Source organism: Ranitomeya variabilis, chromosome 2 (genome assembly GCF_051348905.1).
Source record: "Ranitomeya variabilis isolate aRanVar5 chromosome 2, aRanVar5.hap1, whole genome shotgun sequence".
In the NCBI taxonomy this organism is placed as follows: Eukaryota; Metazoa; Chordata; class Amphibia; order Anura; family Dendrobatidae; genus Ranitomeya; species Ranitomeya variabilis.
In genome coordinates, this window is record NC_135233.1 from 467410877 (window position 1) to 467436771 (window position 25895).

The window sequence follows — 25895 nt, forward strand, 5'->3', positions numbered from 1 at the left end:
TGACCAATTTTTGCTTTAGTCTCCTGTTAGAGATAAATGAGTGCATTTCTAATGGCCTAAAGATGACAAAATGTTACCATGTCTTTATCTGGAGGACCTAGAATTAACATTGATGTCAATAGACACCACGTGATACCTGATTTCCTCTGTGTTAGCCCTGCAATTTCATTGGGGAGTCCTGCGGTGGGATACATCCTGTTTTTAAGGCTATGTGCCCACGTTGTGGATTAGCCTCTGGAATTTTTTGTGCAGATTCTGCATCTCTTGGCTGAAAACGCAGGTGCGGATTTTGTGCCCATTTCAAGCGTTTTTACCCCTGCGGATTTCTATAATGGAATGGGTACAAAAACGCTGCAGATCCGCACAAAAGAAGTGACATGCTAATTCTTTTAATCCGCAGCTTTTCCGCACGGAATTTTCCGCACCATTAGCACAGCATTTTTTTTCCCATTGATTTACATTGTACTGTAAATCACTTTGCGGCTCTGCAGTGTTTCTACGCGGAAAAAACGCTGCGGATCCGCAGGAAATCCGCAACGTGTGCACATAGCCTAAATCCAGGGATCATCTTAGTTGTTTTTTTTTTTTTTTTAAAGAGGGGATCTTTCTTTAAACGAAATCTACAGGGCAGACACCCTCTTAATCATAGACCTTGATCTTCCCTCAGAACATTTAGTACTGTTGTTGCGTTTCATTTTCTCATTATTGCAATGATTTAAAAATTGTCTAGTTCATCTTTACGGTTTTGTCTTGTACACTAATTCTCCCTCACCTTTAGACAGGAGCGTTCAGCTTGGCCAAGTGTTCATGTGTTCTCTATGGGGAGAGCAAAGTTTGCTGCTGCCATGTTCCTCTAGTGGTCGCTTATCATCTTGGAGAAAAAAAAGGGTCAGATGTTTTCATTCAGAACATGTTGGGGGAGAGTTGGGAGGCCGCCCCAGAACTAGATACCGTAGACCGTAGCTGTCTGATTCCTGATAATGTCTGTGGGGTCTTTCTGGTCTTGGTACAGCTATCACATGAACACTTTTTTTTCTTTTTTTTCTTTTTTTTTTTTTACATTATTATTTATAATAATAATATTCTAAGTTTGTTTATAAAACTGACAAGCACTGATTTTTTTTAACCCCTTAATGACCAGAGGTATTTTTGGTTTAGCAATTTTATTTTTTACTCCCCTTCTTCCCAGAGCCATAATTTTTTTTTATTTTTCCATTAACCCCTTCAAGACGCAGCCCTTTTTCGTTCCCCCTCCTTCCCAGAGCCATAAAGTTTTTTATTTTTTTGTCAATATGGCCATGTGAGGGCTTATTTTTTGCGGGATGAGTTGTACTTTTGAACGCCACCACTGGTTTTACTATGTCTTGTACTAGAAAACGGGGAAAAAAAATCCAAGTGTGGTGAAATAGCAAAAAAAAGTGCTATCCCACACTTGTTTTTTATTTGGCTTTTTTGCTAGGTTCACTAAATGCTAAAACTGACCTGCGATTGTGATTCTCCACATCATTACGAGTTCATAGACACCAAACATGTCTAGGTTATTTTTTATCTAAGTGGTGGAACAAAAATTCCAAACTTTGCTAAAATAAAAAAAGAAAAAATTGATCCATTTTCCGATACCCGTATCGTTTCTATTTTTCGGGAATGTTGGGTGAGGGCTTATTTTTTGGGTGCCGAGCTGACCTTTTTAACGATACCAATTTTTGTGCAGATACGTCCTTTTGATCGCCCGTTATTTCATTTTAATGCAATGTCGCAACGACCCAAAAAACGTAATTCTGACGTTTTGAATTCTTTTTCTTTTTTCTTGCTACGCTGTTTAGCGATCAGGTTAATGCATTTTTTTTAATTGATAGATCGGGCGATTCTGAACGCGGTGATACCAAACGTGTATGTTTGATTTTTTTTAATTGTTTTATTTTGAATGGGGGCGATTTAAACTTTTATATATTTTTTTATTTTTTTCATATTTTATAAAACTTTTTTTAAACTTTTGCCATGCTTTAATAGTTTCCATGGGAGACTAGAAGCTGGCACAACTGGATCAGCTGAGCTACATAGGAGCGATCATCCGATCGCTGCTATGTAGCTGAAATGCAGGCTTGCTATGAGTGCAGACCACAGGGTGGCGCTCACAGTAAGCCGGCATCAACAACCATAGAGGTCTCAAGGAGACCTCAGGTTGTCATGACGTCGCATCAATCACTGACCCCCGATCACATGACGGGGGTCGGCGATGCATGCATTTCCATCCCGATGACCGGAAGTGGTAGTTAAATGCTGCTGTCAGCATTTGACAGCGGCATTTAACTAGTTAATAGAGGCGGGTGAATCGTGATTCCACTCGCCGCTATTGCGCGCACATGTCAGCTGTTTTGTACAGCGACTTTGATGTGGGCTCAGCAATTTCTTTTAGTAATAATAATTTTTTTTACAAACTTTGGAATTTTTTTTTCACCACTTTGATAAAAAATAACCTAGACATGTTGACATGTTTGGTGTCTATGAACTCGTAATGACCTGGAGAATCATAATGGCAGGTTCGTCTTAGCATTTAGTGAACCTAGTAAAAAAAAAGAATAAAACAAATAAACTGTGAGATTGCACTTTTTTTTGCAATTTCACCGCACTTTGAATTTTTTTCCCGTTTTCCAGTACACGATATGTTAAAACCAATGGTGTCGTTCAAAAGTACAACTTGTCCCGCAAAAACAAACCCTCACATGGCCATTTTGATGGTAAAATAAAAAAGTTACGGTTATGAAAAAAGGGGAGCAAAAAAACGCAAAGCTGAAAATACCTCCGGCCATGAAGGGGTTAATGCAATGTTGCAGCGACAAAAAAAAAAAAAATAATTCTGGCGTTTCGCCTTTTTTTGTTATGCAGTTCAGCGATCAGGTTAATTCTTATATATATATATATATATATCTATCTATATCGGATGTTTCTGAACATGGCGATACCAAATATGTGTTTGATTTTTTTTGATTTTTTTTTAATTTGAATGGGGTAAAAGGGGGGTGATTTTAACTTTTATTTTTTTGAATATTTTTAAAAACATTTTATTTTTTTTACTTTTGGCATGCTTCAATAGCAATCACCTCTGCTACATGCAGACGATTATCAGATCGCCTGTATGTAGCAGAATCGCTGACTTGCTATGAGCACCGACTACCGGGCGGCGCTCATAGCAATCCAGCAGTGACAAACATAGAGGTCTACTGGAGACCTCTGTGTGTCATGCCAATTCATTGGTGACTCTCTCTCATGTGACATGGGCGCCATTGGGTGGGATTTCCGGCGCACTTGCCAGCAGCGCATGTTAAATGCTTCTGTCACAGTTTGACAGCGCCATTTAACAGGTTAACAGTCATGGTTGGTTCATGATTCCACCTGTGGCTGTTGCGAGCACATATCAGCTGTTCAAAACAGCTAACATGTGCCGGAAAAGGGAGGGAGTCTGACATCGGCAAACTATTACGCCCGATGTCGTAAAGGGGTTAAGGATGGTGTGTTTCTTTAAAGGGAACCTGTCACCCCCAAAATCGAAGGTGAGCTAAGCCTACCGGCATCTGGGGCTTATCTATCTTATTATTCTGTAATGCTGTAGATAAGCCCCCGATGTATCCTGAAAGATGAGAAAAAGGGGTTATATTATACTCACCCAGGGGCGGTCCAGTCCGATGGGTGTCGCGGTCCGGTCCGGGGCCTCCCATCTTCTTACGATGATGTCGTCTTCTTGTCTTCCTGCCGCGGCTCCGGCGCAGGCGTACTTTGCCCTGTTGAGGGCAGAGCAAAGTACTGCAGTGCGCAGGCACCGGGAAAGGTCAGAGAGGCCCAGCGCCTGCGCACTGCAGTACTTTGTTCTGCCCTCAACAGGGCAGAGTACGCCTGCGCCGAAGCCGCAGCGTGAAGACAAGAAGAGGACGTCATGGAAAGAAGATGGGAGGCCCCGGACCGGACCGCGACACCCATCGGACCAGAACCGGGACCGCCCCTGGGTGAGTATAATCTAACCCCTTTTTCTCATCTTTCAGGTTACATCGGGGGCTTATCTACAGCATTACAGAATGCTGTAGATAATCCCCTAATGCCGGTGGGCTTAGCTCACCTTTGATATTGGGGGTGACAGGTTCCCTTTAAGGTTAGGGTCGCACTACAGTTTTCTCTACACCAGAGAAAAACTGTACAATGACTTTGATCAGACTTGCATCCACATTTCTCAGGCATGGAGAGAAAAGTCTGACACAATTTATCTATTTATTTTTTCATGCACACATAGACTTGCACTGTTGATTTTGCAACGACACTTGGATCAAAATCTGATGTCTCCCATATTTTTTTTATTTTCCATTTTCCCTTGAACCACTCTGTCTGAGGAAAGACTCGGGCATGTGCCCAGCCCCACTGAAAATCATGCTAACAAGTGCTATCCGTGAAATCCATAGATAACACTCATCAAATTATTAGTCATGTGCATGAGCCATAACATGAATGGAGTACAGAAACTCCTGCTTCGCTTCATACAGCTATAGATAAATAAGTCCTAGCTGCCTCTAGAGGGAGCTCACAATATACAATGGAAGTGTTCATTTTCCCTGCAGCACCCCCACAGGGGAAATTAAGCATTACACCATGCCCATTGATATAATTGTCCTTCACAGCAGGAGATGAATATACTTTTGAACAGAGATATAAGGATTATGAACAGAGAATCCCCCCTCTTAACTCAGAGTAGCATAATAAATGTATTGGTAAAATATTCCTTATTTCCAAGGTTTAGGTGGGTACTTTCTATTAAAAGTGACTACATGTCATGCAGAAGCTGATTTCCCGTCACATAATGTTGATGCCTTTACTAAAGGGGATATATTTTTTGAGAAGGAAATACAGTCGGTTGTATCATAGCCGTATCCAGTTTTATGTATGCGTCCTCTTGCTGGTTTCTGTTTTCTCTTCCCTTTGTTTTGCATTGCTTTTGTTTCTTAACCCATTAGGAGGGGGAGGGATGAGAAGCCACCTTCTAAATGTCAGTTGCTCCTAAAATTCCTATTGATGCTCCTTTACAGATATTTGTCATCATTTCCTTTCTTGTATCCTTTCTATATGTTTTTTTGCTGTATTTTCCATCTTTCCTTTGGTTTTAGATCGCTTTCACACTGCATTCTGGCACCCGTTCAGTGTGGCACCGTCTGGACTTGCGTCTGAACTCCCCGAAAAACAGGATTCGGGCGAATGCGATGACAGAGCCATAGACTATAATAGCAAATATGCGCTCTGCCATGCATCATTTTTCGGCATGTACGCCTACTGTAGACGGACACTTAGACACAGACCAGTAAGTGATACATCCCTGGAATCAGCATCTACAGTTAGGTCCATATATATTTGGACAGAGACAACATTTTTCTAATTTTGGTTACAGACATTACCACAATGAATTTTAAACAAAACAATTCAGATGCAGTTGAAGTTCAGACTTTCAGCTTTCATTTGAGGGTATCCACATTAAAATCGGATGAAGGGTTTAGGAGTTTCAGCTCCTTAACCTGTGCCACCCTGTTTTTAAAGGGACCAAAAGTAATTGGACAATTGACTCCAAGGCTATTTCATGGACAGGTGTGGGCAGTCCCTTCGTTATGCCATTCTAAATTAAGCAGATAAAAGGCCTGGAGTTGATTTGAGGTGTGGTGCTTGCATTTGGAAGGTTTTGCTGTGAAGTAAACATGCGGTCACAGGAGCTCTCCATGCAGATGAAACAAGCCATCCTTAATCTGCGAAAACAGAAAAAACCCATCCGAGAAATTGCTACAATATTAGGAGTGGCAAAATCTACAGTTTGGTACATCCTGAGAAAGAAAGAAAGCACTGGTGAACTCATCAATGCAAAAAGACCTGGGCGCCCACGGAAGACAACAGTGGGGGATGATCGCAGAATAATCTCCATGGTGAAGAGAAACTTCTTCACAACAGCCAACCAAGTGAATAACACTCTCCAGGAGGTAGGTGTATCAATATCCAAATCTACCATAAAGAGAAGACTGCATGAAAGTAACTACAGAGGGTTCACTGCACGGTGCAAGCCACTCATAAGCATCAAGAAGAAAAAGGTTAGACTGGACTTTGCTAAAATACATCTAAAAAAGTCAGCACCGTTCTGGAAGAACATTCTTTGGACAGATGAAACCAAGATCAACCTCTACCAGAATGATGGAAAGAGAAAAGTATGGCGAAGGCGTGGTACAGCTCATGATCCAAAGCATACCACATCATCTGTAAAACACGGCGGAGGCAGTGTGATGGCTTGGGCATAAATGGCTGCCAGTGGCACTGGGTCACTAGTGATTATTGATGATGTGACACAGGACAGAAGCAGCCCAATGAATTCTGAGGTATTCAGAGCCATACTGTGTGCTCAGATCCAGCCAAATGCAGCAAAACTGGTCGTCGTTTCATACTACAGATGGACAATGACCCAAAACATAAAGCCAAAGCAACCCAGGAGTTAATTAAATCAAAGAAGTGAAATATTCTTGAATGGCCAAGTCAGTCACCTGATCTCAACCCAATTGAGCATGCATTTCACTTGTTAAAGACTAAACTTCAGACAGAAAGGCCCACAAACAAACAGCAACTGAAAACCACCGCAGTGAAGGCCTGGCAGAGCATCAAAATGGAGGAAACACAGCGTCTGGTGATGTCCATGAGTTCAAGACTTCAGGCAGTCATTGCCAGCCAAGGGTTTTCAACCAAGTACTAGAAATGAACATTTTATTTAAAATTATTGAATCTGTCCAATTACTTTTGGTCCCTTTAAAAACAGGGTGGCACATGTTAAGGAGTTGAAACTCCTAAACTCTTCATCCAATTTTAATGTGGATACCCTCAAATGAAAGCTGAAAGTCTGAACTTCAACTGCATCTGAATTGTTTTGTTTAAAATTCATTGTGGTAATGTTTATAACCAAAATTGGAAAAATGTTGTCTCTGTCCAAATATATATGGACCTAACTGTATATCCCTACATTATGCTGCTCTTGGATTACATGGGAAAAACCTGGTGACAAATTCCCCCTAGGTCCACCAGAGCGGGGGCTACTTTTGTAATGGGAAACTCCATTCTGCTATGACCTTGACCTTAGAGTTTTCTTCATTATAGGTGGATGTGCAGTTAGAATATATTTATTTTTTGTTTTACTTCTGTAAAGGACCCTAGGTCTAAAGCTAGCATAGTTTATATTACTGTCGGATAAATGTTTATTTGCCAACCAGATATGACCACTGACTACAGACATATGGCCGACTGATCTTTCTTTCACCTGTCATGTACTGTCTGGGAGAGTCGGATGCACAATAAATGATTGGTGGACAGGTTTGGGCAACGTTTAATGTAAAGTGGATGGCCAACTTAGCCCTATGGTGTTGTGAATAATCCATTACTTGGCATCAATGACAGTTATGTTTAGTGTGGTACATAATTAATGGGGTATACCATATGGTAGTCGGACGGCCAGGATCCACAAAGATTGAGATTGAAGGGGCCACACTGCTTGTTTTGCAATGTGAACCCTTGACTTTTTTCAGTTAAAGTAAATGGGTCTGTGCTGTAGCTCCCTGCACAGAAAATCTGCAGTGCTGCAGTCCCTTAAGTCTCTGGATTAAGGGTCCTGAAAATTGAAAATTGGGCCTGATATTCTCGCAAGGTCATCGGTTTACTGGGAAATTCATTTAAAGGACTACATATGTTCATGGATGAGTGTGGTTGAGATATTTGACTTTTTTTTGTTTTGTTTTGTTTCCTGCTCGTTCCCCTGGAGACCGACCACTACTGCCATCTAGCTTATAAACACCACTCTGATGCTAGCGGAAATTAGGAGAGAACTGTGCTCTCTAGGGATCCTGGCCATCTTTATTGCAGTGCTTACAAGCTCAACAGAAAAGAGATTGTAAACCCTGTGTATGTTTGGCCACCAGTGCTAGACAGTAACTGTGGTCAATCTCCAAGGCAAATGGTGGTAAACAGTGCATTTTCAAAAGTGCTCGTTTTTACAAGAACTATCTAAGGCTACTTTCACACTAGCGTCGTGTGACGTACGTCGCAATGCGTCGTTTTGGAGAAAAAACGCATCCTGCAAATGTGCCCACAGGATGCGTTTTTTTCTCCATAGACTTGCATTAGCAACGCATTGGGACGGAGTGCCACACGTCGCATCCGTTGTGCTTTGGCGGACCATCGGCACAAAAAAAGTTCCATGTAACTTTTTTTGTGCGTCACATCTGCCATTTTCGACCACGCATGCGCGGCCGAAACTCCGCCCCCTCCTCACCGGACTGCAGAATGGGCAGCGGATGCGTTGTAAAACTGCATCCGCTGCCCATGTTTTGCAGTAATTTCACAGCGTCCATCGGTACGTCGGCCCGACGCATTGCGACGGCCCGTACCGACGGAGCAGTGTGAAAGTAGCCTAAGAGATCCCCATCTATGTAGGTGGGAATATCTCCTTCATCCAGCACCAGAAAATTTAAGAAACCTTAATTACCATCACTTAGTTTTTTTGCTTTAAAAAAAAAAAAAATCTGATCATTTTTAAATTTTGCAGCACGACTAATGCTTTTGAGAAATTCTTCAAAACACCTCTGTTCTTCCACCATGAATAGGATGTAAACCAGGTACCGATTTCTCTAGGACTACACTAATGCCTTTCTGGAACCCAGGCTAATTCTCTTTAGTAGTTTTTTGTTTTTAATTCACCAGTCTGTCTCGCCCCTAGCATTAATTCCACCAATATCTCTGCTATCACTTGTAGGAAGGTTTATGCAAACATTTAAGATAAAACCATAAAGGTACCTTCACACTAAGCGACTTTGCAGCGAGGTGACGTCACCGCTGTGCTCTGCTTTACTGCCGGCGCTGACACAGTCAGTGCAGGAAGCTCTGAGCAGCAGCGCGTAACCCTCTGGACGCCGGGGGACGTGACAGACATCAGAATGTGAGTATGTACTGTTTTTTTTTTTTTTTACTTTTACAATGGTAACCAGGGTAAATATCGGGTTACTAAGCGCGGCCCTGCACTTAGTAACCCGATGTTTACCCTGGTTACCCGGGTGCTGCAGGGGGACTTCGGCATCGTTGAAGACAGTTTCAACGATGCCGAAGTCGTTCCCCTGATCGTTGGTCGCTGGAGAGAGCTGTCTGTGTGACAGCTCCCCAGCGACCACACAACGACTTACCAACGATCACGGCCAGGTCGTATCGCTGGTCGTGATCGTTGGTAAGTCGTTTAGTGTAACGGTACCTTAAAACTCATTACTGATGAGAATGTTGTTTTGTTTTTCTTTCTTCAACAATTTCCAAGTCTAATCATTATGCCAGATTTGCGTTGTACTTCTACAGAGATCTATAGTCTGTCTGGACTAAAGAGGCCCATACATAGATGTCAATTAACCAAAATAGTTTTTCAGGCCAACTTTTCTCTTCCGACTTCGCCATACTTGGGAATGAATGTGTTGGCCAAGTGTTTGTGTTCTGAATGAGCAGATGAGCGAGAGCTGCGGCCAGGTAGCTCCGTACCTGATTCTTCTCTCCATTGATATAGTTTGTTGAGGAGTGTCGGGAGGCTACTATGTAAGTAGATGTTCGACCAGTCCCTGACGGTATGAGTTTTTTTGAATGATTTAATTTTAATATGTATGCAAACCAGGAGGTAATCTGACTTGCATCCTACCAAATCTGTTTTATACTCTTACATGTATTACTTGGAAAGTAACAAACAAGATTTTTTTTTTTGGTCATGTTACCTTGAGCTAGAACAAGCAACTTATGGATGCTAATTGAAAAACCTTTTTTTAATACTATAAATCAGTGCAAAATTACATCTACTGCATTTCCTGAAATAAATCTGTGGATTTAAATGGGGCATAGCTTTTGTCATTGTTTTTTTTTTTTTTAGATAGTCAGCCCTCCTCTTCATATGTTACTGTGTACAATACATTTTCATAAAAAAAAAAACTTTGGCCCTGATTAATCAAGTGATTATGCCAGAATTGAGTTGCAAATCTCTTGGAAAAATTGCAAAAGTTTTGCGCAACGCAGTGTTATGCAAAACTCTTGCGACTTTTGGCATTTTCACAGAGCTGGGGTGATACGAGGGCGTGACGCCAGAACTTGTGCAATTCATGACGGGCTGCGTCATTCTATACACCGTAAATTTTACTCCAGTCAGGGACTGGAGTAAGATTTGTGGCAAGGTGCACACCACTTGTCAGATGCTCCTGATACGTTAAGAGGTGCACACCGCGTCTGACTCCATCACGGCCTGTGAACTACGCCGGTCTTGATGAATCTAGGCTTGTGTGTTGCATTTACTTTTAGCTAACCATTCCTTAAGTAGCTACTATTTCATTACATTGGCCAGTATGAATGCATACTGTATTCTCTTGCATTTTTGGTTTGAGTTTTTATTTTGTCTCATGTTTTTCCTTCTCTTTTAGACAGCATGATCCGTGTGGGTTCTGATTACCAGGCTCAGATTCCAGAGTTTAAATCAGGTAAATCCTATTTCAGGTGATGTTAAATTCTGGAAAACCTATTTTGATGTATTACTTCAAGCAAAGGCACGAGGCCCCGTCTGTCAGTCACTCTCACCCCTCCACAAGAACAGAGTCCTCTTTAGTGCACGTTGAGCTATGGACCAAGTGATGGCTTATGTAGATCAGCTGGCTGCAGTTTGCACCATAGAACATCTTTGGCATAGAAAGCCCTGGTTTATTAAATCCATTTTGGACCTGCGTTGTGCTGTTCCTCTGTTACTCCTCTTAGAAATATATGAAATAATTGAGTGTAAACTTTATTATTTTATGGGGGCCAAACATTTGGATCAAGAAGGGGTTGTCCTAGTAGTGGACAACCCCTTTAATATTAAGCGCTGTATAGCACATTTAATTATATCAATTACTGTATTTTTATAATCTGCAACATGCAAATCCATTATCAGAAATTCTGTTTTTCTCTACAGATTGTGCAGCACAGATTAACTTGGAGATGAAGGGGATGTTGGTTTGGTCACCAAATCATTTTGTATCAGATGCCAAATGTAAGTTTGCCTTTTGTTTCTTTTATTCCCTCTGCTGCTTGGGACACTTCAGTATCATATCTACTTTTGATGGGAAGAATAACACAACAAACTGTAAGATTCTTATCATCAGAATAATGGAAACCTTGACTGGCTCGTTGACTGACTGCCAAAATGTACCTTTTTGGTTTTGATTTTATCTGTTTGTTGCATTTCCAGAATTAAGATACCAAAGATACACCAAAACTTGTATCTATGTGGTCTATTTTAATTTTCAAGTAATCATCTGTCTTTTCTGTTATATGTTACTCTCGCCATAAAACAGTCTTCATACTAGAAGGAAGGGGATGAGTTAAAGGTGAAGCGATCCTCTACATTGTGTTCTTTAGGCCATGTGCACACGTTCAGTATTTTTCGCGTTTTTTTTCGCTATAAAAACGTGATAAAAACGCAAAAAAAAGCTAACATATGCCTCCTAATATTTACAGTGTATTCCGCATTTTTTGTGCAAATGTTGCATTTTTTTCCGTGAAAAAAATCGCAGTGCGGAAAAAAAAGCAACATGTTCATTAAAAATGCGGAATTGCGGGGATTCCGCACACCTAGGAGTGCATTGATCTGCTTACTTCCCGCACGGGGCTGTGCACACCATGCGGGAAGTAAGCAGATTATGTGTGGTTGGTACCCAGGGTGGAGGAGAGGAGACTCTCCTCCACGTACTGGGCACCATATAATTGGTCAAAAAAAAAGAATTAAAATAAAAAATAGTCATATACTCACCTTCGATGGCCCCCGGAGTGTTCCCGCCTCTCACCGCTGCATGCTGCCGCTTCGGTTCCTATAGATGGTGTGGTTCAGGACCTGCCATGACGTCGCTGTCTTGTGATTGGTCGCGAGACTGGTCATGTGACCGCTCACGTGACCGCGACGTCATCGAAGGTCCTGAACCAAACCATCAAGGAACGGACGCCGCTGAGGATATCGGCTGTCTGCAGAGGGTGAGTATAACCATTTTTTTAAATTTTTTTTATTATTTTGAAACATTCTATCTTTTACTATAGATGCTGCATAAGCAGCATCTATAGTAAAAAGTTGGTCACACTTGTCAAACACTATGTTTGACAAGTGTGACCAACCTGTCAGTCAGTTTTCCAAGCGATGCTACAGATCGCTTGGAAAACTTTAGCATTCTGCAAGCTAATTACGCTTGCAAAATGCTAAAAAATACGCGAAAAAAAACGGGAAAAAAAAACGCAAAAAAAAATTTGCGGATTTCTTGCAGAAAATTTGCGGTTTTCTTCAGGAAATTTCTGCAAGAAATCCTGACGTGTGCACATACCCTAATGCCCTCTTGCATTCTGTTTTGTAGTGGATGAATACATCTCAATGGCAAAGGAGAAACATGGCTACAACGTGGAGCAGGTAATGGAGACCTTTATTTTCTAAAAACCCTTCTTATCTTTAGTAGATACCTGTGGCCCCCCCCCCTCCCCAAATGGAAGCTGTTGGCAGTGTCAAGAAAACATGTCATGTCATAAATTAAGAACTATAGAGATGCAGTCTGTGTAGAACTTGAACAATGAAAATTCCGTTTTTATCTTCAATGGTGGGATTACAATGATAGGTAACGCTTCTACACACAGCTGACAGAATCAATGACAATAGGGGATGTCGCAGCTCACCTCCTCACACTCTTCTGCACACGCTCATTAGATGCATCAATACAATAAATAGGGTCTGAGTTAGCCTATTGCTGCTAATATATACACTGTGTGCAGAAATATTAGGCAAGTTGTATTTTAGAGGATTATTTTTATTATTGATCAACAACTATGTTCTCAATCAACCCAAAAGACTCGTAGATATCAAAGCTTAGTATTTTTTGGAAGTTGGAGTGTTTTGTTTTTTTTTAGATTTGGCTATCTTAGGAGGATATATGTTTGTGCAGGTAACTATTACTGTGCAGAATTATTAGGCAACTTGACAAAAAAACAAATATATTAAAATCTGACTTGTTTATTTTCACCAGGTAAACCAATATAACTGCACAAAATTTAGAAATAAACATTTCTGACATGCAAAAACAAACCCCCCCAAAATTAGTGACTAATATAGCCACCCTTCTTTATGATGACACTCAGCAGCCTTCCATCCATAGATTCTGTCAGTTGCTTGATCTGTTTACGACCAACATTGCGTGCAGCAGCCACCACAGCCTCCCAGACACTGTTCCGAGAGGTGTACTGTTTTCCCTCCCTGTAGATCTCACAATTTATGAGGGACCACAGGTTCTCTATGGGGTTCAGATCAGGTGAACAAGGGGGCCATGTCGTTATTTTTCCTTCTTTGAGACCTTTACTGGCCAGCCACGCTGTGGAGTAGTTGGAGGCATGTGATGGAGCATTGTCCTGCATGAAAATCATGTTTTTCTTGAACGATACCGACTTCTTCCTGTACCACTGCTTGAAGAAGTTGTCTTCTAGAAACTGGCAGTAGGTCTGGGAGTTGCGCTTCACTCCATCCTCAACCGGAAAAGGTCCCACAAGTTCATCTTTGATGATACCAGCCCATACCAGTACCCCACCTCCACCTTGCTGGCGTCTGAGTCGGAGTGGAGCTCTCTGCCCTTTACTGATCCAGCTTCTGGCCCATCCATCTGGCCCATCAAGAGTCACTCTCATTTCATCAGTCCATAAAACCTTTAAAAAGTCAGTCTTAAAGGGAACCTGTCACCTGAATTTGGCGGGACCGGTTTTGGGTCATATGGGTGGGGTTTTCGGGTGTTTGATTCACCCTTTCCTTACTCGCTGGTTGCATGCTGGCCGCAATATTGGATTGAAGTTCATTCTCTGTCCTCCGGAGTATACGCCTGCGCAAGGCAATATTACCTTGCGCTGACGTGTACTCCGGAGGACAGAGAATGAACTTCAATCCAATATTGCGGCCAGCATGCAGCCAGCGGGTAAGGAAAGGGTGAATCAAACACCCGAAAACCCCGCCCATATGACCCAAAACCGGTCCCGCCAAATTCAGGTGACAGGTTCCCTTTAAGATATTTCTTGGCCCAGTCTTGACGTTTTATCTTATGTTTCTTGTACAAATGTGGTCGTTTCTCAGCCTTTCTTACCTTGGCCATGTCCCTGAGTATCGCACACCTTGTGCTTTTTGTTACTTCGGTAATGTTCCAGCTCTGAAATATGGCAAAACTGGTGGCAAATGGCATCTTGGCAGCTTCACACTTGATTTTCCTCAATTCATGGGCAGTTGTTTTGCGCCTTTTTTGCCCAACACGCTTCTTGCGACCCTGTTGGCTATTTGCCATGAAACACTTGATTGTTCGGTGATCACGCTTCAAAAGTTTGGCAATTTCAAGACTGCTGCATCCCTCTGCAAGACATCTCACAATTTTGGACTTTTCAGAGCCCGTCAAATCTCTCTTCCGACCCATTTTGCCAAAGGAAAGGAAGTTGCCTAATAATTAAGCACACCTTATATAAGGTTTTGATGTCATTAGACAACATCCCTCATTAGAGATGCACATCACAGGATTTACTTAATTGGTAGTTGGCTCTCAAGCCTGAACAGCTTGGAGTAGGACAACATGTATAAAAAGTATCATGTGATCAAAATACAACTTGCCTAATAATTCTGCACACAGTGTATATGTGCATTTCAGGAACGATTAAGAAGTAGAAGTCTAGAATGGCCCAGAAGGAATCATAGGGGCGCAGTCAGATGGCCATATAAATCAGTCTGAGTTTGGAAGTGAGTGCATGGATTCTCCAGCAGTTCGCCCAAGCCAAGCATGACATCTGCAGATATACATGACGTAATCACGCTCGGGTCGGGAGAAAAGTCAGCCAGTCTGTTCGCTGTGGTCTGATTTACACGGCTGTCTGACTGCATCCCAAGGATACATCCTCAGTATCTCATCCTTGGAGAATCCCCTTTAACACTTGTCAAGTTGTTTTGCACATTTACTAATTCTGTCTTTTTTTGTTCTTTTTTTTTTTTTTTTATAATCATTTCCTCTTTTTATGCACTTTTTTAATTTTAATTTTCTTCTCCTCCCCCTCCATTCTTCACTCTCCCTACTCTTCTTGACGGTCTGTCATTCACTCTTTCTGCCATGCTTCTTTTCTCAATCCTACTCCTCTCTATCACCTGCACACTAACAGGCACTCGGTATGCTGCTCTGGCACAAACATGACGTTGAGCGCTCTCTCGCTGACCTTGCAAATTTTACACCGTTTCCTGATGAGTGGAGTGTGGAGGATAAAGTTCTTTTTGAACAGGCGTTCAGTTTTCATGGAAAATGTTTCCAGCGAATACAGCAAATGGTAACCTTACTAGTTATACACTTGCACCATAGATCTGTCGCTGCAATTTTAACTTTGATATGATGGAAGAATATCTGTGGTTGTGAACGGTGTGCGATACTCCCACCACAAAGAGGCCATGGTCATCTGCCGGGTAATGGGCTTCTCTCTGAGAGCTAATCATATTGTCTAACAAATGGGAAGTGGGGAGGTTATCGATCGGCCCCTGGTCCGTCGCCATTCACAACTTCTGATATCTTTCTCAACTAGTTGAAAACAATTGTTTTATAGCATTTATTTTTATGGTTTAAAATAAAATAATGTCCTTCTCTGACCAAATCACAACTGTGAGCTGTAGCGAGGTATTACATTTTTTCATTGTGCACGTTTTATGTTTATTACATTTGCTGTTGAAAATGTGCACAATTTACCTTACAGGCTCTATGCACATAACTGTGAGATATGTTTGGAGCATAGCATTATGGGACTAAGGTAGTGCTGATTTATTATTCAGTTTGAGACACTTTTATGACATTAAAAAGTAGCAAATTCTGTGTTATGCAATATTTTCACCATCGTTTGTAAGTTTTACCACTTATGAAAAAGTAAAAGTAGGTGGGATTTGACAGATGGGGTTAGCAAGAAATTGTCCAATATATTTGATGTTAAAGCAGGTCAGCAGGTTTTTTTTTTTTTTAGTTTGAGATCCGCATAATATAGGACAAGAGAGCCTTATTCCAGGGATGTAACACTTACTAAGTTGTGTTATAGTTTCAATACAAATCGGTATTCTATCAGCAGGAGATTATCACTGCTGGACTAGGGCTCACTTGTAACCCAAATCAACAAATGTCCCGCTAAATCTAGGGCACTTCACAGTAATGAAACAACTAATCCCACATAATATACAGTGCCTACAAGTAGTATTCAACCCCCTGCAGATTTAGCAGGTTTACACATTTGGAATTAACTTGGCATTGTGACATTTGGACTGTAGATCAGCCTGGAAGTGTGAAATGCACTGCAGCAAAAAAGAATGTTATTTCTTTGTTTATTTTTTTTTAAATTGGGAAAAGTTTTTTCAGAGGGTCATTTATTATTCAACCCCTCAACCCACCAGAATTCTGTTTGGTTCCCCTAAAGTATTAAGAAGTAGTTCAGGCACAAAGAACAATGAGCTTCACATGTTTGGATTAATTATCTCTTTTTCCAGCCTTTTCTGACTATTTAAGACCCTCCCCAAACTTGTGAACAGCACTCAAACATGGTCAACATGGGAAAGACAAAGGAGCATTCCAAGGCCATCAGAGACAAGATCGTGGAGGGTCACAAGGCTGGCAAGGGGTACAAAACCCTTTCCAAGGAGTTGGGCCTACCTGTCTCCACTGTTGGGAGCATCATCCGGAAGTGGAAGGCTTATGGAACTACTGTTAGCCTTCCACGGCCTGGACAGCCTTTGAAAGTTTCCTCCCGTGCCGAGGCCAGGCTTGTCCGAAGAGTCAAGGCTAACCCAAGGACAACAAGGAAGGAGCTCCGGGAAGATCTCATGGCAGTGGGGACATTGGTTTCAGTCAATACCATAAGTAACGTACTCCACCGCAATGGTCTCCGTTCCAGACGAGCCCGTAAGGTACCTTTACTTTCAAAGCGTCATGTCAAGGCTCGTCTACAGTTTGCTCATGATCACTTGGAGGACTCTGAGACTGACTGGTTCAAGGTTCTCTGGTCTGATGAGACCAAGATCGAGATCTTTGGTGCCAACCACACACGTGACGTTTGGAGACTGGATGGCACTGCATACGACCCCAAGAATACCATCCCTACAGTCAAGCATGGTGGTGGCAGCATCATACTGTGGGGCTGTTTCTCAGCCAAGGGGCCTGGCCATCTGGTCCGCATCCATGGGAAGATGGATAGCACGGCCTACCTGGAGATTTTGGCCAAGAACCTCCGCTCCTCCATCAAGGATCTTAAGATGGGTCGTCATTTCATCTTCCAACAAGACAACGACCCAAAGCACACAGCCAAGAAAACCAAGGCCTGGTTCAAGAGGCAAAAAATCAAGGTGTTGCAGTGGCCTAGTCAGTCTCCTGACCTTAACCCAATTGAAAACTTGTGGAAGGAGCTCAAGATTAAAGTCCACATGAGACACCCAAAGAACCTAGATAACTTGGAGAAGATCTGCATGGAGGAGTGGGCCAAGATAACTCCAGAGACCTGTGCCGGCCTGATCAGGTCTTATAAAAGACGATTATTAGCTGTAATTGCAAACAAAGGTTATTCCACAAAATATTAAACCTAGGGGTTGAATAATAATTGACCCTCACTTTTATGTTTAAAATTTATAAAAATTTAACTGAGCAACAAAACTTTTTGGTTTGTAAGATTTATGCATCTGTTAATAAATCCTGCTCTTGTTTGAAGTTTGAAGGCTCTAACTTATTTGCATCTTATTAAACCTGCTAAATCTGCAGGGGGTTGAATACTACTTGTAGGCACTGTATGTATCTGTGAGATGAAGAAGAGATCCCAAATATTTATAAAAGCATTATTTATTAAGAATTTATTAAAAATACATACAAATGCAATAAAAAAGCAAAAATACCGTTGGGGACAGCTCACAAAGCACCAAAGCACAAATGTAGAGTTAGAGTTTGTCTGTAACTATGTTGGATGGTAACCAGGTAATCGAACGGATTTCTTTCCTCAAAAAAGATGTATGTTAAGGAATGTCACATCCATATAATTAATGTTAAACATAACCACCTAAATATAAAACAATTGGACGCAATAAACTACACCTCTACAATATACACATCACCCAGTTAACCATCAATATATACCATCATAAAGCTCAGTGGCTTATAGTGACAATTAATAAATATAAAACTGGTGGCCCCGGGAAACTTATAGGATTATGCCACCCTGCCAATTATGTGACTAGGTGGTCACATTATGTTACATGGGAACTAGTTGCTAGATACTATATATATGTCACAGCTAATGAGCTACTGAGCCTTATGATGTTACATATTGATGGCTAGTTTAGTGTTGTCATTGTATTGTATATGGGTAGTTTCCCGGGGCCACCAGTTTTATATTTATTGTCGCTATAAGCCACTGAACTTTCTGATGGTATATATTGATGGTTAACTGGGTGATGTGTATATTGTACAGGTGTAGTATATTGCATCCACTTGTTTTATATTTAGGTGGTTATGTTTAACATTAATTATATGGATGTGACATTCCTTAATATATACTCGAGTATAAGCCGTCCCGAGTATAAGCCGAGACCCCTAATTTTGCCACAAAAAGCTGGGAAAACTTAATGACTCAAGTATAAGCCTAGGGTGGAAAATGCAGCCGCTACCGGTAAATGTCAAAAATACAAATAGATACCAATAAAAGTAAAATTGATTGAGACATCAGTAGGTTAAGTGTTTTGGAATATCTATATTGAATCAGGAGCTCCATACAGTTCATGATGGGCCCCATAAGATGATCCATACAAAATACACCCCATATAATGCTGCACAAATGTTGATTATGACCCCATAAGATGCTCCATACAGACATTTGCCCTATACAATGCTGCACAAATGCTGATTATGGCCCCATAAGATGCTTCATACAGACATTTGCCCCATACAATGCTGCACAAATGCTGATTATGACCCCATAAGATGCTCCATACAGACATTTACCCCATGCAATGCTGCACAAATGCTGATTATGGCCCCATAAGATGCTCCATAGACACATTTGCCCCATACAATGCTGCACAAATGCTGATTATGACCTCATAAGATGCTCCATACAGACATTTACCCCATGCAATGCTGCACAAATGCTGATTATGACCTCATAAGATGCTCCATACAGACATTTGCCCTATACAATGCTGCACAAATGCTGATTATGGCCCCGTAAGATGCTCCATAGACACATTTGCCCCATATTCTATTGCTGCGACTAAAAAAAAAAAAAAAATCACATACTCCCCTCTTGTCGCTCAGGCCCCCAGCAATTGCTATAGTCCCCCGCTGGGCACCGCTCCGTCTTCCTCTGCACTGACGTTCAGGCAGAGGGCGGCACGCACACTAATCGCGTCATCACGCCCTCTGACCTGAGCGTCACTGCAGAGGACGCGGAAGACGTAGCGGCGATGGAACGCGGACGGGTGAATATCACGCAGTGCCCCAGTTATACTCAACTTGCTCCTGGAGCGGTCCCTGCAGTTCCCTGGTTCTCCGGGCGCTGGCAACTTCTTCCTGTATTGAGCGGTCACATTTTACCGCTCATTACAGTAATTAATATGCGGCTCCACCCCTATAGGAGTGGAGTTGGGTCCATATTCATTACTGTAATGAGCAGTACCATGTGACCACGCAATACAGGAAGAAGCTGCCGGCGCCCGGAAAACCAGGAACACCGCGCCAGGAGCAGGTGAATATTATTACACAGCTGCCGCTCCCCCTCCCCTGCCGACCCCTGGGAATGACTCGAGTATAAGCCGAGAGGGGCAATTTCAGCCTAAAAAAATGGGCTGAAATTCTCGGCTTATACTAGAGTATATACGCTATATTTTTTTGAGGAAAGAAATCCGTTCGATTACCTGGTTACCATCCATCATAGTTATTGACAAACACTACCTCTACACTTGTGCTTTGGTGCTTCGTGAGTTGTCCCCTATGGTATTTTTGCTTTTTTATTGAATTTGTATGTATTTTTAATAAATTCTTAATAAATAATGCTTTTATAAATATTTGGGATCTCTTCTTCTTCTCACAGATACATATATCACTTGTAAACCAGTCAGGCTAATCTGTATAACCCCGCCCTCACCACTAATTGGCAGTTGCACAGTGTATAGAGGGGTGGTGTTATACAGAGCTCAGCATTCAGAGCACGGTCGGATCAGCAGCAGAGAAAACAGGGATTCTATCAAAAGTGCACCAAACAGTCCAGCAAGTGACTCTTCGATGGAATCAGGCTCTCTTGCCCTATATTATGCTTCTCTGATTGAATAGCAAACACCTGGTGAAAGATTCCCTTTAAGGCCATAAAATGTCAAAAGGAACAAAAGTAGACCTATTTTCCACACTTATGTACATTTTTGGCTGAAAGACAACCCAATATGTGCCAGATTTATTTAGTGGTGATCTTCAGCCTGATGTGCCAAAAGTCCTGCTAAGTATCTCCACTACTGTTCCAGCTGCCAGATAAACTGATCCCCAGTCTGGTGAAGTACTACTACTCATGGAAGAAGACACGAAGCAGAACTAGTGTGATGGATCGGCAGGCCCGGAGACTGCAAAGCAAGCGGGAGGAGGGGTGAGACAAAGAACCATGGGAGAAGAGCAATGAAACATATAGGGCTGTCAGGCATAGGAGGCTTGTAAAGGAGTAATTGTCATTCAGGAGGGGAATATGAAGACAATGGTTCATAGTAATATAATGAGCAGTCAGGCAAGAAAACTTGTAGTAATCTGCATAGAATAAGGTGTCCTATGGTCTTGGTTGTTACACTGAACATCTTTTTCACAGTAGTGAAGATGCTGAAGATGTTCAGAAAATTAATGAGAATGACGTGGATGTGGCCGAAGTTAAGAAGGAGGTGAGATAATGCTCTTTGTCCTCCATTACTTACACTATGTTCATCTGGGACATTTTTTTATTTTTTTTTTATTAAGCACTTAACTTTCCTCCATGAAAATTTTCACTTCTGTTCTTCATTGTTTCTGGAATTTAGGACTCTCAGAAATCGGTATCTAGTGGAAAGCCTGGACCACTCAAAAAGGAGCCTGTGGTGTCTCAGTATCGACATCACCCATTACGATCACGTCGGAGGCCACCAAAAGGCATGCATCTGATTAAAAGTGATATCTCTGCTGTGTGCGCTAGTTCAGAAATGCCGTCGTTCACTCTGAGTCAGCTGGACACACAGCTTGTCTCACTTAAGCGACAGGTAGGAAAGAAAGTCATTGCTTTGCTTTTTTTTATATATATAAAGCGGTACCAATGTGCAACCGAATGGAGCCTAGATGAGTTTGTGTGTTCTGATTTTGCTTAATCTAACTTGCTTGAAATGTAGAACGACACTAGTTTGCAGGCTGTGTTGCGCCCCGTGTGACCACTAGGTGGCCAAATTAGAACCTGCATATAGCATACAGTCCACCGCTGGACTGTAGTGATGAGACCCGGCCTTGGCTTTTTCCACAGAGATCATACATTCGTGGTCATGCTAAAATCCTATGCTATAAAATTGTGTTGCAGTTGAAATAAGTTTCGATTTTACAGCCAGCTGTATTAGTATTGTAAAAATGCAAGTACTCACTACCTTGTTTGCTTTTCAGGTACAGAACATTAAGCAGTTGAACAGTGGCTTAAAAGGAACTATAAGTGAAGGGATAAGTGACCTGAGACCCCCAGAGGTGAGACAGCCCAACATCTGAGCTCTTCTTTCTTTTAGCTTTAATGGATCTCATTAAACATTTTTTTTCAATAGCTAAATATGAAACTGAACGCTCGCTGGACCACAGACGAGCAGCTCCTCGCCGTACAAGGTATGTCCAGGTCTGGGGAGGGGTAAAATTATTGTGACGTAACTTGTGCTGTAAGATGGTTGGAGGGTGACTCTGCTTTGGACTTGTAACTGGGGAGGGGACCACCTTGCAATGTGCAAATAGAGAATAGTTTCTTGTTGCTGTTCTAGCTGTAAGGCGATATGGTAAGGATTTTCAGGCTATTGCAGAAGTTCTGGGTAATAAAACTCCATCCCAGGTGAAGACGTTTTTCATAAGTTATCGTAGACGTTTTAACTTGGAGGAAGTACTTCAGGAATGGGAAGCAGAACAGGACATCGCTCCATCGAATTCACCATCGGACTCCACAAGTAAGAACACCGGCTCCTCTCAGACAGTCACTGAAGAGGAAGATGAGGTGAGACTTAATAGAGACATCTGTGTTTACTGATTTTGTAAAAAAAAAAACAAAAAAAACCATAAGGTATTTTATTTTAGAAAAATTTGACTTAATAGAGATGAGTGAATGTGCTGGGATAAGGTGTTATCTGAGCATCCTCATGTACTAAGTGTCTTTGACGTGTTCCAAAAATATGTTCGAGTCTCCGTGGCTGCATTTCTCACCGATGTTGGACAGCCGCAACACATGCAGGGATTTCCTGTTTGTTAGCCAATCTTTGCATGTGTTGCGGCTGTCAAAATATCCATGAGACATGCAGTCCCCCCGTCATAGTTTTTGAGCTCCCTGAAAGTCACTCTGTTAGCACCCAAGCATGCTCTGATAACACCTTATCCAAGCATGTTTGATCATCACAAATGGCTAACAAACCAGATATAGGCAAAAATCTATTTATTTAAAGGGAATCTGTAAACTATTCTGTAATTAGGAGAAGCCTGCAGAGACATACACTGTGCCTCGTCATCTAAGGAACTTTAGATTACTTTAGAAAATTAATGTTGAGTGACGGCTATCTTCCTTGATTCTCGTATACCCAGGAAAGCTCGCCTCTGCTGAGTGTATTTCTGTTCTGTATGAGCGTTCTTCTGCCAGACTCCTCTGGTGGCGGCTCGTCTCCTGGAAAACAAAAGAATCAGCTGTTGGAAATCTTAACAGGCCGGATCCTTCTCTCCATTGACCTTTCAGGAGGCCCTCGTACTATCGGCAGGTTTGCCTATCCCCAGCTAACATGTTAAAGTATGCAGGCTCTGAAATGCTGCAGAACTTCAGAATAAAACATACAGGCCTGCAATTGCAGAGTCACCTTCTCAGTGCAAGTTTTGAGACTCACATTGAAGCTTTCATAGAATTGGTGATTTTTATTTTTCCACTTTTCTTAATGCAAAATACTACTTTAATTAGACAAGCCATTACAGTGTATATTGTGCAAGTCAGGGACCAAAATGATCCACTGAGTGAAGATTTGCTTGCTCCGCTCTTTAATTTATTTGGAGCACGCACTTCACCCTTTATCTGTTAACAAAAAAAAGTATTAGTTCTTAACACCTAATATTAGAGTAAATTTCCACAAAATCAACTTAAAATGGCAAGTTGTGGATAATGAATTGCATCAATGTTTGCCACACATTTGGCAATATTGGTTACAATAACAGTTATTCTTTGTCATTGGACTCATTAATGCATAAATTTATAGCATTTCCATATTATTTGTCTACAGGTACAGATCACATCAGTCTCTTCCACCACGCAGACAGTAATGCCAACTACAACTGCGCCACCTGCTGCTGCCACTGCCGCCACCACGTTGTCGCTTCCTCCTCCACTTCTGCGTCCAGCTCTTCCATCAGCTCCCACGCTGCATCGTCAGCCACCTCCACTCCAGCCAGGACGCCTACTTCAACCTCGTCCTCCACCTCTTGTGCGTCCGGCTCCCCGGCAGAGCCCTCGTGCTCCACCTGCCCTTCTAGGAAATCATGCAGAGCCAGCCTTCTCATGAAGAATTATTTTATACGTTTCCTGTGGCAAATTGTGAATGGGGCGGGTTTATTTATGGGGTAGAAGTGAAATTGTAGTATTTAAACATCTGACCTGTGAAACTACTCATTCATTCTCAATGCAACAGCACTGAACATGGTACGGGAAGGGGAGCTCTTTATAGTGCACAATGCACAAATCATGATGGATCTCATGGAGCACAAGAGGAGAAAAAAAAGCTCTGAACTATAAATTGACTTCTAATGTGTGCAACAAAGAAGGGAGCTTTTTTTTAAAAAAAAATAATAATAATAATTATATATTTTCATTAATTTTGTATATATGTGCTGTTGCCATCTTAAGGGTTATTGAACTCATCTATTTAGGATTCAAATATAAGAACAAACTTATAAAACTGATGTCTTCTTTGGGGGATACTTCTGCTGTAGCATTAATATGTTTACTTAAAGTAAATGTCTACAGCTGTGGGAAAATATAACAGCCTTGTGTCTCCAACAAGGCAATATATCAACTTCCACATGACCATGGTGGTGAGTCTTGAGCTTATTTCCAGGTTGGCATCATTAGACAGTTGGTGTAACATTGTTGTTCGGCCATGCTAGGATACACTTACCAGGTATGTAGTAGTGACTTAACATTGTGAATAGTTAATAAAATCTGTTCGTTTCAGATCAACGTATCATAATATTGTCTTCCACTCAAGTCACTCATGCTATTATTGTTTATATACAATAGTGGGGGATTAACAGAACTGACATGTGAAGGTTAAGTCTCTGCTCACTAATTTTCCAATCTTGATGTCAGGCGTTTCTTACTTTTGTGTTAATCAGCTTGCAAATTGTCATTCTTTACCAAACTTATGAATGTTTTTCTACACAAGATTAGCAATTTCTCAAACTTTGTGTAAAATTGTTAGATATGTTAACACAAATTTTTGTGATTCTTCATTTTTTACAACAGTCCCTGCCAACTTAGTGTAGAGTACAAATGTGAAATCTGTTTTGATTTACGCCACAAAAGTGGTGTAAATCATAACAGACATATACTATTGTTGTACATCTATCGTGATAATTGCATTGTATCATAAAGATGTGCCAAATTCATTACCATGTGCATATCTCTTAATTAAAGGTAACCTGTCGCCAGTTTTAGCCAATAAGAGATGCGGCCATCACCTTTCAGGGCTGATAGGCGGCATTCTATAATGCTGTATATACCGTATATACTCGAGTATAAGCCGACCCCCCTAATTTTGCCACAAAAAACTGGGAAAACTTAATGACTCGAGTATAAGCCTAGGGTGGAAAACGCAGCAGCTACCAGTAAATGTCAAAAGTAAAAATAGATACCAATAAAAGTAAAATTAATTGAGACATCAGTAGGTTGTGTTTTTGAATATCCATATTGAATCAGGAGCTCCATATAATGCTCCATAAAGTTTATGATGGCCCCATAAGATGCTCCATATTAAAATACACCATGTGCAGAATTATTAGGCAAGTTGTATTTTGGAGGATTATTTTTATTATCAATCAACCCAAAAGACACATAAATATCAAAGCTTAATATTTTTGGAAGCTGGAGTGGGTTTTTTTTTTATTTGGCTATCTTAGGAGGATATCTGATTGTGCAGGTAACTATTAGGCCAAGTGCACACGTTCAGGAATTCTTGCAGAAAATTCCTGAGGAAAACCTGAAATTTTCTGCAAGAACTCTGCAAGAAAACTGCATGCGTTTTTTGCGCGTTTTTGCCGCGTTTTTGATGCGTTTTTTTCCGGACATTTCCCAATGCATTTTAAGTGGGAAATCCGCCAAAAAAACGCAAAATTAATGAACATGCTGCGTTTTTTACCGCGATGCGTTTTTAATGCGGAAAAAAAACGCATCATGTGTACAAAAAGTGCAGAATTCATTAAAAATGATAGGATGCATAATATAAGCAGATTATTTGCGGATTTATAGCGTTTTTATAGGGAAAAAACCACGAATAATCTGCAACGTGTGAACACAGCCTTACTGTGCAG

General features: G+C 41.4%; 1 protein-coding gene across 14 annotated transcripts in view; it reads left to right on the forward strand.

Annotated features, from left to right (window-relative positions):
* The window catches only part of RCOR2 (REST corepressor 2), a 200387-nt gene extending 175845 nt beyond the window's left edge, over positions 1–24542 (forward strand). For 4 of the 14 annotated variants that reach the window (XM_077287652.1, XM_077287661.1, XM_077287659.1 and 1 more), the window contains 12 exons: positions 10491–10547; positions 11015–11092; positions 12441–12493; positions 15250–15411; positions 20609–20727; positions 20941–21010; positions 21146–21361; positions 21750–21827; positions 21902–21959; positions 22109–22335; positions 22914–23083; positions 23594–24542. In XM_077287652.1, coding sequence (XP_077143767.1) covers positions 10491–10547; positions 11015–11092; positions 12441–12493; positions 15250–15411; positions 20609–20727; positions 20941–21010; positions 21146–21361; positions 21750–21827; positions 21902–21959; positions 22109–22335; positions 22914–23083; positions 23594–23633 — 1328 coding nt within the window. In that variant the 3' untranslated portion in view covers positions 23634–24542. The remainder of the gene's footprint in view (positions 1–10490; positions 10548–11014; positions 11093–12440; positions 12494–15249; positions 15412–20608; positions 20728–20940; positions 21011–21145; positions 21362–21749; positions 21828–21901; positions 21960–22108; positions 22336–22913; positions 23084–23593) is intronic. The other 10 variants (XM_077287647.1, XM_077287653.1, XM_077287650.1 and 7 more) reach the window with 4 other exon arrangements.
* Positions 24543–25895: the final 1353 nt, after the last annotated feature.